This window comes from Elgaria multicarinata, chromosome 5 (assembly GCF_023053635.1).
Source record: "Elgaria multicarinata webbii isolate HBS135686 ecotype San Diego chromosome 5, rElgMul1.1.pri, whole genome shotgun sequence".
In the NCBI taxonomy this organism is placed as follows: domain Eukaryota; kingdom Metazoa; phylum Chordata; class Lepidosauria; order Squamata; family Anguidae; genus Elgaria; species Elgaria multicarinata.
In genome coordinates, this window is record NC_086175.1 from 71,438,924 (window position 1) to 71,451,051 (window position 12,128).

General features: G+C 42.7%; 1 protein-coding gene across 1 annotated transcript in view; it reads right to left on the minus strand.

Annotated features, from left to right (window-relative positions):
• Nucleotides 1-6,500: 6,500 nt before the first annotated feature.
• The window catches only part of IGSF5 (immunoglobulin superfamily member 5), a 52,045-nt gene continuing 46,417 nt past the window's right edge, over nucleotides 6,501-12,128 (minus strand). Inside the window, exon 9 of the mRNA XM_063126612.1 lies at nucleotides 6,501-6,772. Within this exon, the coding sequence (XP_062982682.1) occupies nucleotides 6,677-6,772 (96 nt within the window). The 3' untranslated portion in view covers nucleotides 6,501-6,676. The remainder of the gene's footprint in view (nucleotides 6,773-12,128) is intronic.

The window sequence follows — 12,128 nt, forward strand, 5'->3', positions numbered from 1 at the left end:
AGCCAATGAGGGGTCAGTTGTTCTCCGCATGTTATGCAGTGGCAAATCCAGATATATACCTCTGTGTGTACAAGAAACAAAGAGCCACACTCAATCCCACATTTCCCTGGAGTGTATAACTATATTATACATGTGGTAAAGACATAGATAGTTGTCACATGCATGTGTAACACTTTTAGGTTAAAAATTACTTTCAGTTAAATTACTTAATTGAGGTGATGATTATTAATAGATGGAAGCACAAACACCTCTGCCACCAACAGTACACTTGATTTGTTGCAATGCTTACTACAACTAGGAAGTTATTTGTCTTCTTCTGTTTGCAACTTGAAGAGGAGAAGCAACTTAGCTCTCTGAGAAGCCATTGAGCAGCATTGACTAACTGCCATTGTTCTGTTTGAATTGCAGCTTCTGCTCCTCCCCCCTCCTTTTCAGGTACTTCAGGCCTCCAGTTTGCTGCAGTTTGCAGTTTGCAACTTGAAGAGGAGAAGCAACTTAGCTCTCTGAGAAGCCATTGAGCAACATTGACTAACTGCCATTGTTCTGTTTGAATTGCAGCTTCTGCTCCTCCCCCCCTCCTTTTCAGGTACTTCAAGCCTCCAGTTTGCTGGAGGCGCGAGCCGAAGGGCGAGAGCACAAGGGCTCTCGGCCTGTGGCTCTCAGCCGTGGGGCGAAGCCGGTCAAGCGGATCTTCTACTCTGGAGGAAAAACCCCAGCCACGGTCCGGTCGCTGCCTCTTTCTGATTCAGGTCACGATCTTCTCATTGTCTCCTCTCAGTTCTTTTCTCCTCATATCTGTTCCTTATGGCTCGTTCCAATCTCGTCTCTCCTAACTTAGTTCCTATTCGGTGTCTCCCCTCTTCTCAGCTGCCTTTTTCGTGTTCCTTATGGAACTGTCGCTCTCTTGCTTCTAAGGCCCCTGTCATCCAGGACTTGTTTATCTCTAGGTCTCTCCACCTCCTTGCTCTTACTGAAACCTGGCTTCCTGCCCATGATACTGCCATCTCTGCTGCCCTCTCTCTTGGAGGACTCTCTTTCTCTCACACTAGTCACCCAGAGGGTCGGGGTGGTGGTGTGGGTCTTTTATTATCTAGTTTGTGCCAGTTCCAGCCTCTTTCCATTCCACCTTCACATTGCTTCTCCTCTTTTGAGGTACATGTGGTGAGGCTCTTCGCTCCACTGCGACTGCGGGTTGCAGTTCTGTACCGCCCCCCAGGCTCGTCCTCAAAATTTATCTCTGATTTTGATTCGTGGCTGTCCTTTTTCCTCTCTGACAACTGTCCTACTCTTATCCTGGGTGATTTCAACATTCATGTGGATGACCCTCAAGATGCTGCAGCCCTACGATTTCGCTCATTATCTTCCTCTTATGATCTTAAGCTTTGGTCTGATGCACCCACACATTCCCTTGGACACTGTCTGGATCTTGTTCTCACTCGGAATTGCTCTGTGTTGGACTTTTCTACTGCTCACTTTCCGCTGTCAGATCATCACCTAGTTTCTTTCAATATTACTCATAATCCTCCTCCTTCACGTCCCGCTTCTCGCTCTTGTCGTGACTTGCAATCTATCAATTACGAGGCTTTTTCCCAGTCCCTAGCCTCCTCCCTTCCTTCTGTCTGTTCGGCTGTCTCCTTGGACTCAGCTGTCTCCTTCTTTAATTCCTCCTTATCTTCAACTCTTGATAATCTTGCTCCATCTACAACTCGGATAGTTCGCCCTTCTCAACCCCAACCGTGGCTCACCTCTTCCCTCCGCTACCTTCGCTCTTGTTCCCGGGCAGCTGAACGCCTTTGGCGTAAGACCAGGGACCGGGCAGACTTTGTCCATTACAAATTTGTACTTTCCTCTTTCTCTTCTGCCATCTCACTGGCCAAACAGCAGTACTACTCAACGCTGATCCAGTCAAATGCTAGGCATCCTCAGCGGCTCTTTGCGTCCTTCAATTCTCTTCTGAAGCCTAATCCGCCATCTCTCCCCGCCTCTCTGTCTGCTAATAACTTTGCCTCTTTTTTCAATGCTAAAATCCAAACTATCCGCTCTGATCTGGCCAGCTCTGCTCCTCTTCCAGTTCCTGTTCCTCATCTGTCAGCTCCTCCTGCAAATTTCTCTGCGTTTCCTTCGGTCTCTGCGGATGAACTGTCTACAATACTGCGCTCTTCGAAGCCTTCCACTTGTTCTCGTGATCCGATTCCTTCTCGCGTCTTTATTAATCTTATTCCTGCTATCCTCCCTTCCTTGCTACATATTATTAATCTTTCTCTGTCCTCTGGTTCATTTCCTTCTGCTTTTAAACATGCTACAGTCTCTCCCATTCTCAAGAAACCTACTCTTGATAGGCTATCTCTGTCTAACTACCGACCTGTCTCTTTGTTGCCGTTTGTTTCAAAGATCCTGGAGCGTGCGGTCTACTCTCGCTGTCTTGACTTTCTTTCTAGTAACTCTGCTTTGGATCCATTTCAATCTGGATTCCGTCCTCTGCATTCCACCGAAACAGCCCTTACTAAGATCACCAATGATCTCCTTACTGCCAAGTCTAAAGGCCATTATTCCGTTCTTATTCTCCTTGATCTAACTGCAGCCTTTGACACGGTTGATCATGATCTTCTCTTAGATTCCCTTCATGACCTTGGATTTTGTGGCTCTGTCTACAACTGGTTTGCCTCCTATCTAGCGGGTCGCTCTTTCAGCGTGTTGACTAATGGCAGCTCGTCTTCCTCCTTTCCCCTTTCAGTAGGGGTTCCGCAAGGCTCGGTGCTTGGCCCGTTGTTGTTTTCCTTATACATGTTGCCCTTGGGCAAGCTTATTCAATCTCATGGTCTCCAATATCATCTGTACGCCGATGATACACAACTATATCTGTCATCTCCGGAACTTTCTCCTGATGTTCACGATCGTATCTCGGCATGTCTTTCAGATATCTCAGCTTGGCTGCTTCATCGTCGCTTGAAGCTTAACATGGCAAAGACTGAATTGCTTGTTTTTCCTCCTAAACCTTCTCCTCATCTCTCATTCTCTCTTACTGTCAATGATGTTACGCTTACTCCGGTCAAGGAAGCTCGTAGCCTTGGCTTTATCTTCGACTCCTCGCTCTCCTTTATTCCTCATATTGAGGCAGTAGCTAAATCTTGTCGATTTTTCCTGTATAATATTGCCAGGATTCGATCATTTTTGTCTGTCTCTTCTGCCAAGACGCTTGTTCATGCACTGGTTATTTCACGGTTGGACTACTGCAACCTTCTTCTCTCTGGCCTTCCTTCTTCTCACATCAGCCCGCTGGTTTCTGTTCACCACTCTGCCGCAAAGATCATCTTCTTAGCACGCCGCTCCGACCATGTTACTCCGCTTCTGAAATCTCTTCATTGGCTTCCAATTCACTTCAGAATCCAATATAAACTTCTCCTGTTAACCTTCAAAGCTTTTCACGGTCTAGCTCCTTCCTATCTCTCCTCTCTCATCTCACACTATTGCCCCGCTCGTGCTCTTCGCTCCTCTGATGCCATGTTTCTCGCCTGCCCAAGGGCCTCTACTTCCCTTGCTCGGCTTCGTCCATTTTCGTCTGCTGCCCCTTACGCCTGGAACGCTCTTCCAGAACATTTGAGAACTACAAGTTCAACCACAGCTTTTAAAGCTCAACTAAAAACTTTTCTTTTTCCTAAAGCTTTTAAAACTTGATGTTGTGCAGACTTCTACTGTTACTTTCTACTGTTAGTTTTTCCCTACCCTGTGCCTGCTTACCCTTCCCTGTACCTGTTGGCATTCTCTTCCCCTCCTTATTGTTTTACTATGATTTTATTAGATTGTAAGCCTATGCGGCAGAGTCTTGCTATTTACTGTTTTACTCTGTACAGCACCATGTACATTGATGGTGCTATATAAATAAATAATAATAATAATAATAATAATAATAATAATAATAATAATAATTCTGCACATCTCAGGCATTGCTAGAGAATAATGTTCTGCCACCTTTTTTGTGTTTTCCCCTCACCTTGGCTCAAAAGGTTACATTTTGTCTAGCAAGGTGAGGTAGTAAGGATCTAGAAAATTAGGACAAAGTGCACTTGAAAGCTTCTTGCCAAAAGTCTCTATTGAATGGACAAGGGATTATCCAAAGTAGAATGAGGCTTCTTGAAGTCATTAATGCTCATCCTCCCTCCAGTTTCTAATCTCATCAGGGTAACACTGTATCACCTGTCAATTGGCTATGAAGAGCCCTGAGATTCTGAGTGTCCTTTAGGAGAAATACTTCAAAAGTCATGGAAAGCCTAAACTGGGGCCGCAGCTAGACCTAAGGTTTATCCTGGGATCATCCAGGGTTCACCCCTGCCTGAGCACTGGATCCCCTGTGTGTCACCTAGATGAACAGGTCTGACCCCTGGACGATCCAGGGATAAACCTTAGGTCTAGCTATGGCCTCTCTCTCTCTCTCTCTCTCTCTCTCTCTCTCTCTCTCTCTCATTAAGCATGTGGAAATATCTCCCCTGAATCCTCCACAAGTGTCTTGAGTCTTCCCATAGTCCTTCAAGTGTAACCTTTATTAATTGTGCTGACAGACACTCTTGTCTATGTCTCTGGAGCTCCTGGCTAGCTGCTCATTCTTGCACTGTTGAATCCCTAAATCCATGGGATCTCAGAAAAGCCTCCAATGGAGACATCTTTCTTTTTTTACGTCCTGCATAGGTGGAGGCTCAGGAAGTAAATAGGTATGGGGAAGGTTTAATTTTCTCCTCCCAGAGTATACTGGTCCTGATCTGAATTGGGGCTGCATCTACTTATTCTGAAGTAAAGAAAAAGATAAAGCTCAGCTACATGTTACACAAGTAACATAATGTGTGATTTGACCTATAGTAGTAACAAAATCCTGTGTGGAAAACAATAGATGCAGGCAGGTGGGGGAGGAAAGAAAGACAGGGAGGACTTATCCTTGTGAAATTATCCAAAAGAATGCAAGCAAAGGATTGTACACAAGTTCAACGGGGACTTCTAAAGAAATGTACATTTTTTGAAAACAAAAACTTGAAACCTGATTCTATTCTGAATTAGGCATATGATTTTAATGAGTTGGCCATGTTCCAGGGAATAATGTTCATCAACACAAGGGCAGTTTACTAAATATAAAGTAGCAATTTAAACTAGACCCTTTTCCAGAAATATAGCCATGCTCGTCTATCGCAGCAAAAACAACAGAGAATCTTGTAGCACCTTAGAAGACTAATGCATCTATTATGACCTAAGCTTTCTTGGACTCAAGTCCACTTCATCTAATGCATCTGGTGAAGTAGATTCTAATCCACAAAAGTTTATGTCACAATACATTTGTTAGTGTTTTAAGGTGCCACAAGACTTACTTAGACTGTTTTCCACTCTCTTGCAAATATGTAGAAAGACACACAAATTCAGGCAGAGAAATTTGTTTTACCTGGGTCGTATGAAGAGATCGTAGAGTCCATTGTGTGATGGACAATCATTATTATTTTATGCAAAGACTTCAGCAGTCACTGTACAACAGAAACAAGTGGTTGTCGGAATCCACTTTTATGCATCATAAATTCAGTTGTTTTGAAGTAAGACCACTGATTCCCATTAGAGTTACTTGAAACTGTTTTTAATGAACAATTGAACAAGAGGGAGACAGTGAGCATACACCAAGTAAATAATAAAAATGGAATCATATAGACATTATCCCTCAGAGCTGTGGTTTATGGTAGCTTGTGATAGCTGTGCTGCTGGCACATTATCATTTAGATCTGCATTATTAACAGCAAGCATTTTAATTGACAAGTATCTATATAACTCAGATCTATATACAACACAGATTCTGTTCCAGAATAATGCTTGATTGCATAACCCTTTTACCTGTCCACCACTCCAATTTTTTTTTCTTTCGTGTATCTCACTGAAAGTGCCAGCTTTGATCTTGTTGCCATATTCGAACACTCTATGCAAACCAGAAATAAATTATTGCATGCTGAAATAACAAATATTATTCCCCCTGTGTCGCAAATGCTTATATTTTAAAAATAAAATTAGTCTGATGTTCCAGTGTAAGTGTTTCAAGACTGATCTTTGGAAATATATTTTCTATGAAAAGAAATCTTCAATTGGACAGACCATGGGTTGGATAGAGAATCTGCCTTCCATTGATGGAAGAGCTCTGCTCATGGAAGGCGCCTCTACCCGATTTTAAGGGGGGGCCCTCCACACCACACCACAGTTCACCTCATTCAACAAGGGCCCCCTGAATGGCCTTGTCATCAGCTGGAGGGGCTACCATATGGAAGAAAGGGCAGGGAGGTCTGATTCTGCCAGCCCAGTTGCAAGCACCTCAGTCTGAATCCAACCCAAATAATGTAATGATACACAAGGTTTAATATGTCATAAAATTCTTCCTCATACAAAATGAATATTAAAAGGGGGGAAAGTCCACTCTGTTGTTATTGTCAGTAGCATTTTTTCTGAGGGAATAGACAGCTAAATTCTTAGCTAAATCTTGGCTTCTTAGCTAAATTACACCAGGTGTGGTACTTGCTGGTTCTCAGATTAAAAAATGGGAAAAAATGGCATGAGGAGTGCTGGATCATTGGGTTGATGAACCCAAATAGCAAAGAATGACAAGGAACAGTGCTTTGGAAGATGTGGCACTCAAAACACAAAGGCCATAGAGAGACCTTTCCTATACATGTGTCACATTTCTGATTTTTCTTGGATTGACTGGATAGGCAGGAGTTCTTGAGGCATGTACCCCATCATGATGACCATGATAAGCGACCTATAAATGATATAGATAAGACTATTTTAGTAAACATGTTCACATTAGATGTGTCATAAGTAGGACTGTTTACAAAAATCCAAAGGCTTGACCCTGCCGAAGTTAGTAACAACTCATGCCGCCATCTTAAACACTCTTACTTACTAGATCAGGGTACTACAGTTCCCATAATCCCACAATGGGAACTGTAGTCCAACACAGTTGGAAGTCACCAGGTTAGCGAAGGCTGAACTAGACAAGAAAGTCTCATTGACGTCAAAGGGACTTACTTCCAAGTAAACATTCTTAGGATTGTGCTGTAAGTCCCATTGGAACCAAAAGAAAAAATCCTTTGCATGTCCTCTGTTTATTCAGAAGTCAGTCCCACTGAGTTTAATGCTAAGTGGGCATAACATTAGACAACCACTGCAATTAATGCTAAGTGCTCATTTTACATATACAATAACTGAAAGTGCTGACAGTTTCGTCATTCTTTAATTGATTTATTTGCCATATGAGATGACTGCTATATATTCAAAAAGAGACATTTTATATGGGAATAAACTGTTATCTCATGCCAAATTGTTCAAAAAGTAGGTGTCCCAAGATTAAATAATAAGGTCCTCAAATCAGTGAGGGGTGAATCATATACAGTAACCTAGGCCTCATTCTCACTTTATTGCTGCAGGAAAAAAAATCACTGAATAAAACATTTTTGTTCCAATGGAAATTAAATTCAGTACTTGGAAAATGACCAAAGCCCACAGTGGGAAATTTAGCAAGAACAGGATTTTTTGCTCTTCCCGAACTGAGACTATTTCTCAGCATTGTATTTCCTTTGTATAAATTGTATTCTGGAGAACATTGTATTTGGGAGACTGGAGCAGGCAGGGACCATCAGAGCCTGCTTCAGTTGGAACCCCCCCCCCCCTCCACAGGGCTAACTGCCATCTTCACCCTGTGGGGAAGAAGATGTGAGGGAGACTGGAGCAGGCAGGGACCATCGGAGCCTGCTTCAGTTGGACCCCCCTCCCCACAGGGCTAACTGCCATCTTCACCCTGTGGGGAAGAAGATGTGAGGGAGACTGGAGCAGGCAGGGACCATCAGAGCCTGCTTCAGTTGGAACCCCCCCCCCCCCCACAGGGCTAACTGCCATCTTCACCCTGTGGGGAAGAAGATGCGAGGGAGACTGGAGCAGGCAGGGACCATCGGAGCCTGCTTCAGTTGGACACCCCCCCACCCCGCAGGGCTAACGTCTTCACCTTGTGGGGAAGAAGGAGCTGTTGGTTTGCCCCTCCATTGGGAGATGAGAGGACAGAGCAGGGCCTTCCCACCAGCCTAAACAGTCTCCTTAATTTCTTTTTTTATTTTCTCCCTCTTCCCTCCCCATCCACTTTTCCTTGTGTGTCATGTCTTTTTTTTTTTAGAATGTAAGCCTGAGGGTAGGGACTGTCTTCTTTACTGATACATTGTAAGTCGCTCTGAGAGCCTTTTGGCTTAGGTGCGGGATAAAAATACTCTAAATAAATAAATAGTCAGCAACTTATAAGGGCTTTGACCCATTGGATCATGGTGCGACATATTTTATTTATTTAATATATTTATACCTCCTATGATGAAGATTTCTATATGTTTTTAAACATAAGAATAGCTCGGTCTTATCTATTTTGTATGTTACTGGTCTCTGAAGAGTCCATGCAGCAAATCTGTAGATTCTTGGTAATTCACATTTATTCAATATCTTAATAATATTATACAGTATAATATATACTCTATCAAATTTACAAGCCATAAATGAAGGTGTTAGAAAACAAATGTGCCCAATATTGTTCTATCTGGACACAGATAGCCTAGTTACAGTTATCCATGCTCTGATAACCTCTCGTTTGGATTACTGCAATGCGTTAATACATGGGGCTGCTTTTGAAAACGGTCCAGAAACTTCAGCTGGTACAAAACAGGGCAGCCCGTTTACTAACAGGGACTGGCCAGCAAGACCACATCACGCCAGTCCAGGTCCGGGCCCGATTCAAAGTGCTGGTACTAACATTCAAAGACCTAAACAGTTTGGGACCAGGTTATTTGAAGGAACGCCTTCTCCCATATGTGCCTGCCTGGACCTTAAGGTCATCCACAGGGGTCCTTCTCTGTGAGCCCCTGCCAAAGGAAGTGAGGCAGGTGGCTACTAGGAGGAGGGCTTTCTCCGCTGTGGCACCCCAGTTGTAGAATGAGCTCCCCAGAGAGGTCTGCCTGGCGCCTACACTGAACTCCTTTCGTCGCCAGCTGAAGACCTTTTTATTTTCTCAGTGTTTTAACTCCTAATTTAACTTAAATTTAAACTTTGCTGTTTAAATTCCATATTTTAACCTATATCAATTTTTGCTGTGTGGTTTTATCCTGATTGTGCTTTTTATGTTGTATTTTGTATTTGTGTTTTTAAATTGTTGTTTCTTTTTATGCTCTTAATGGTTTTAATTTTTGTGAACCGCCCATAGAGCTTTGGCTATTGGGCGTTATAAAAATGTAATAAATAAATAAATAGTAGACAGCTGCCAACACTACCGAAATACCACAGGACATTCTCAAAAACTATTGGTTAATTATTCTACAATCTGTTAAATCATTTGGGAATATTGGAATTTATGTGTCCCTTACTGACGTATGAAAGGTAACTGTCTGGGTTGTCTCTAGGGGACAATTTACAGACCATTTCTACTTGTGTAGGTGAACAATAGCCGAACCCACTTCTTTCATAAAAGGAATCAAGCATCTGAATCAAACTTTATATTGGTGCTTTTGAATTTTACTCAAGACATTGAACCCATCATAGGGGCTGTTTCTGAACTCTTTGCTATGCTTGATAGGACTAAGAGTGTCGTCAGATGCAGAAAATCACGGTTCCCTACTGTTGCTTCTCCATCCCCACTCCTGCCCCACAATACTTCCTCTTTCTTCCCGGACAAGAAAGAGGAAGTAAACAAAGACCACATGGCCCGTTTAGGAGCCATTTTTATCACACTGCTTTTCCTGCACACAGCAGGAAATGGCGGCACATTTTGTTTCCCCAAAAACAAGTCAGATTTTTTGGAGTCTATTTTGTGACGGAAAGGAGGCAAAAAAGAGCAGGAAGCATGCAGGAGGCAGATGGCATCATCTAAAGGACGCACGAAAAACCGTGAGTGGGCAGTAGAGAGCATGAGATAAAACGCTCGTCTGATGAACCCCTGAGCCTCCTTTTGTCCTCTTAAGGTTGAATCAGAATATTTCAATATGATATGGCCAGGCTGCATTCAAATGAAGAATATTCCAAAACCTGTTCGAATCCAAGCCCAGTTTTACCCAAAAGAGGGGAGCCACATTTAATTTTCTTCTTTCCTCATCTTTTCCTGTTGTTTCCTTCCCCTTTCCCATCCTTTCCCATCCTTTCCCCTTTTCTTCTTGGGTTGAATGCCTCTTTTTTTTCTTTTTAAAAAGGATCACAGGTTCCTCACCCCTGTGCTAGACCATCAGTTTGAAACATGTTGCAGTGCCCTTTACCAAGTCAAAATGTCCCTCCGAAAGGGTTAAAATCAATAGCTTCATTCATCAATTTGTCTTTAAGAATGTAGCAAGAAAGAACTTGACTAAATAGTAATCCTAATATTGGGTCGGCTGATAAATCAGACACCCAAATATGTCTTTTAATCTCCAACATCACAAAAGAAAGCTGCAGGTTGTAGAAGAAGTTGAGGATGAAACTTACAGCACTTCATGTCAAAGCTAAGTGCTATGCTTTTGGTACTAAACTGAGCTTTAGATACTGATCTTCAGATGGTGAGACAAGGATTTTAGCTATTGCGAACATTCCATAACTCTTCTCATGACATCAGTGAGATGCATGATATCTGCACATCTGTTATTAGGAACAGAGGTCTGAACTTTTAATTTGCCAGATGGCAGCTCCTCAGACGCTAATGCTCCAGCAGTGTGAGGCAAACCAGAGATTCTGTCAACTGTTACTCATTTCAAATAAAAATAATCCAGGAAAATAGCAGGATAAGTGTTGTATTTGTTATCTCTATTAACAGCCAAGGCTGCTGTTGATCTAAGATATAAGGACAGAGTCTAAGGAGACGGTTTCATGATTTCTTAATGGGAATTAGCGTTTTTCAGAGCACCTAATGTGTAATCTAGTTTTGTCTGCAGTAAGAAAAACCTGTTTCTCTGCCTGCAGACCTCTCTCTTCTGGGAGCCTCACCACAGGGCAAATGGTGGGAGACGGCCTTGTGGGGAAGGGGACAGTCTGACCAGAGCAGGCTCTCAAGTGGCATTTGCCTAAGTGCCACCCTGCCTTTCTTTTCTGGGATCCTACCCACAGAGCCGTTGGTGGTTATGGCCCTGTGCGGGGAGAGGGGTGCAAGGTGGGTGAGCATCCAAGGTGAACACAAAGGGAGAGAATGGTCTCAGGGTGCTGTAAACAATTTTATCATGAAAAGCTTTTCATCAATCAAATCATTTCCCACATCCTGAGACCATTCTCTCCCCTTGTGTTCACCTGTGTGGGGAGAGGACATTCTAACTGGAGCAGACTCTGAGGCAGTATGGATCAGTTTATATTCCTCTCTCTCTCTCTCTCTCTCTCTCTCTCTCAGAAGAAGAAGAAGAAGAAGAAGAAGAAGAAGAAGAAGAAGAAGAAGAAGAAGAAGAAGAAGAAGAAGAGCAATAACTTTAGAATTCCTGGTTCCTACATCAGTAATCACATAAATGACATCTCTGCTTTAGAGAATGTTTCCAAATGTTATGGCTGCTCCTGCTGCTAGGCTCTCTTAAGATTCTTGAGAGAAAGGACAGGCTGATGAAATTCAATAGAAATCTTTCCACTAATTTCTCTGAGTCTTGGAAATCTCATGTTCTACCTCCCATGGTGAATATGAGGTAAACATTTTAATAAGCCAGCACAAATTTTACTGTTACAAATGTGACTCTTTTTAATTAAAAAAAAGTCAGAAAAAGCATAACATTACTATGATTCATACGAACGAGATCATTTATCAAAGGAGAAAATAAAGAATCATATCTCATCTGTTCATGATAAAAAGAATAAGCAGCTCACATACTATCATATACACTGGGCCAATTCACATGACACAACAGCTCACCGTGGGTTATTTAATCCATGGTGAGGCTTTGGTAAATGTGGGGCACATGCAGCCCCTATTTTGTATATCCAGCTCCCACTTGGAGGTTGTTGTGTCATGCAAACCTACCGAGAATGGGTTATGCGAGGGTTGTTTAACCCTCGCATAACCCATGTTTGCCAGGTTTGGACAACACAACAAACCCCAAGTACGGGTTAGATTTGCAAATTGGTGCCCTGGGCACTGCAGTTTATTTTGG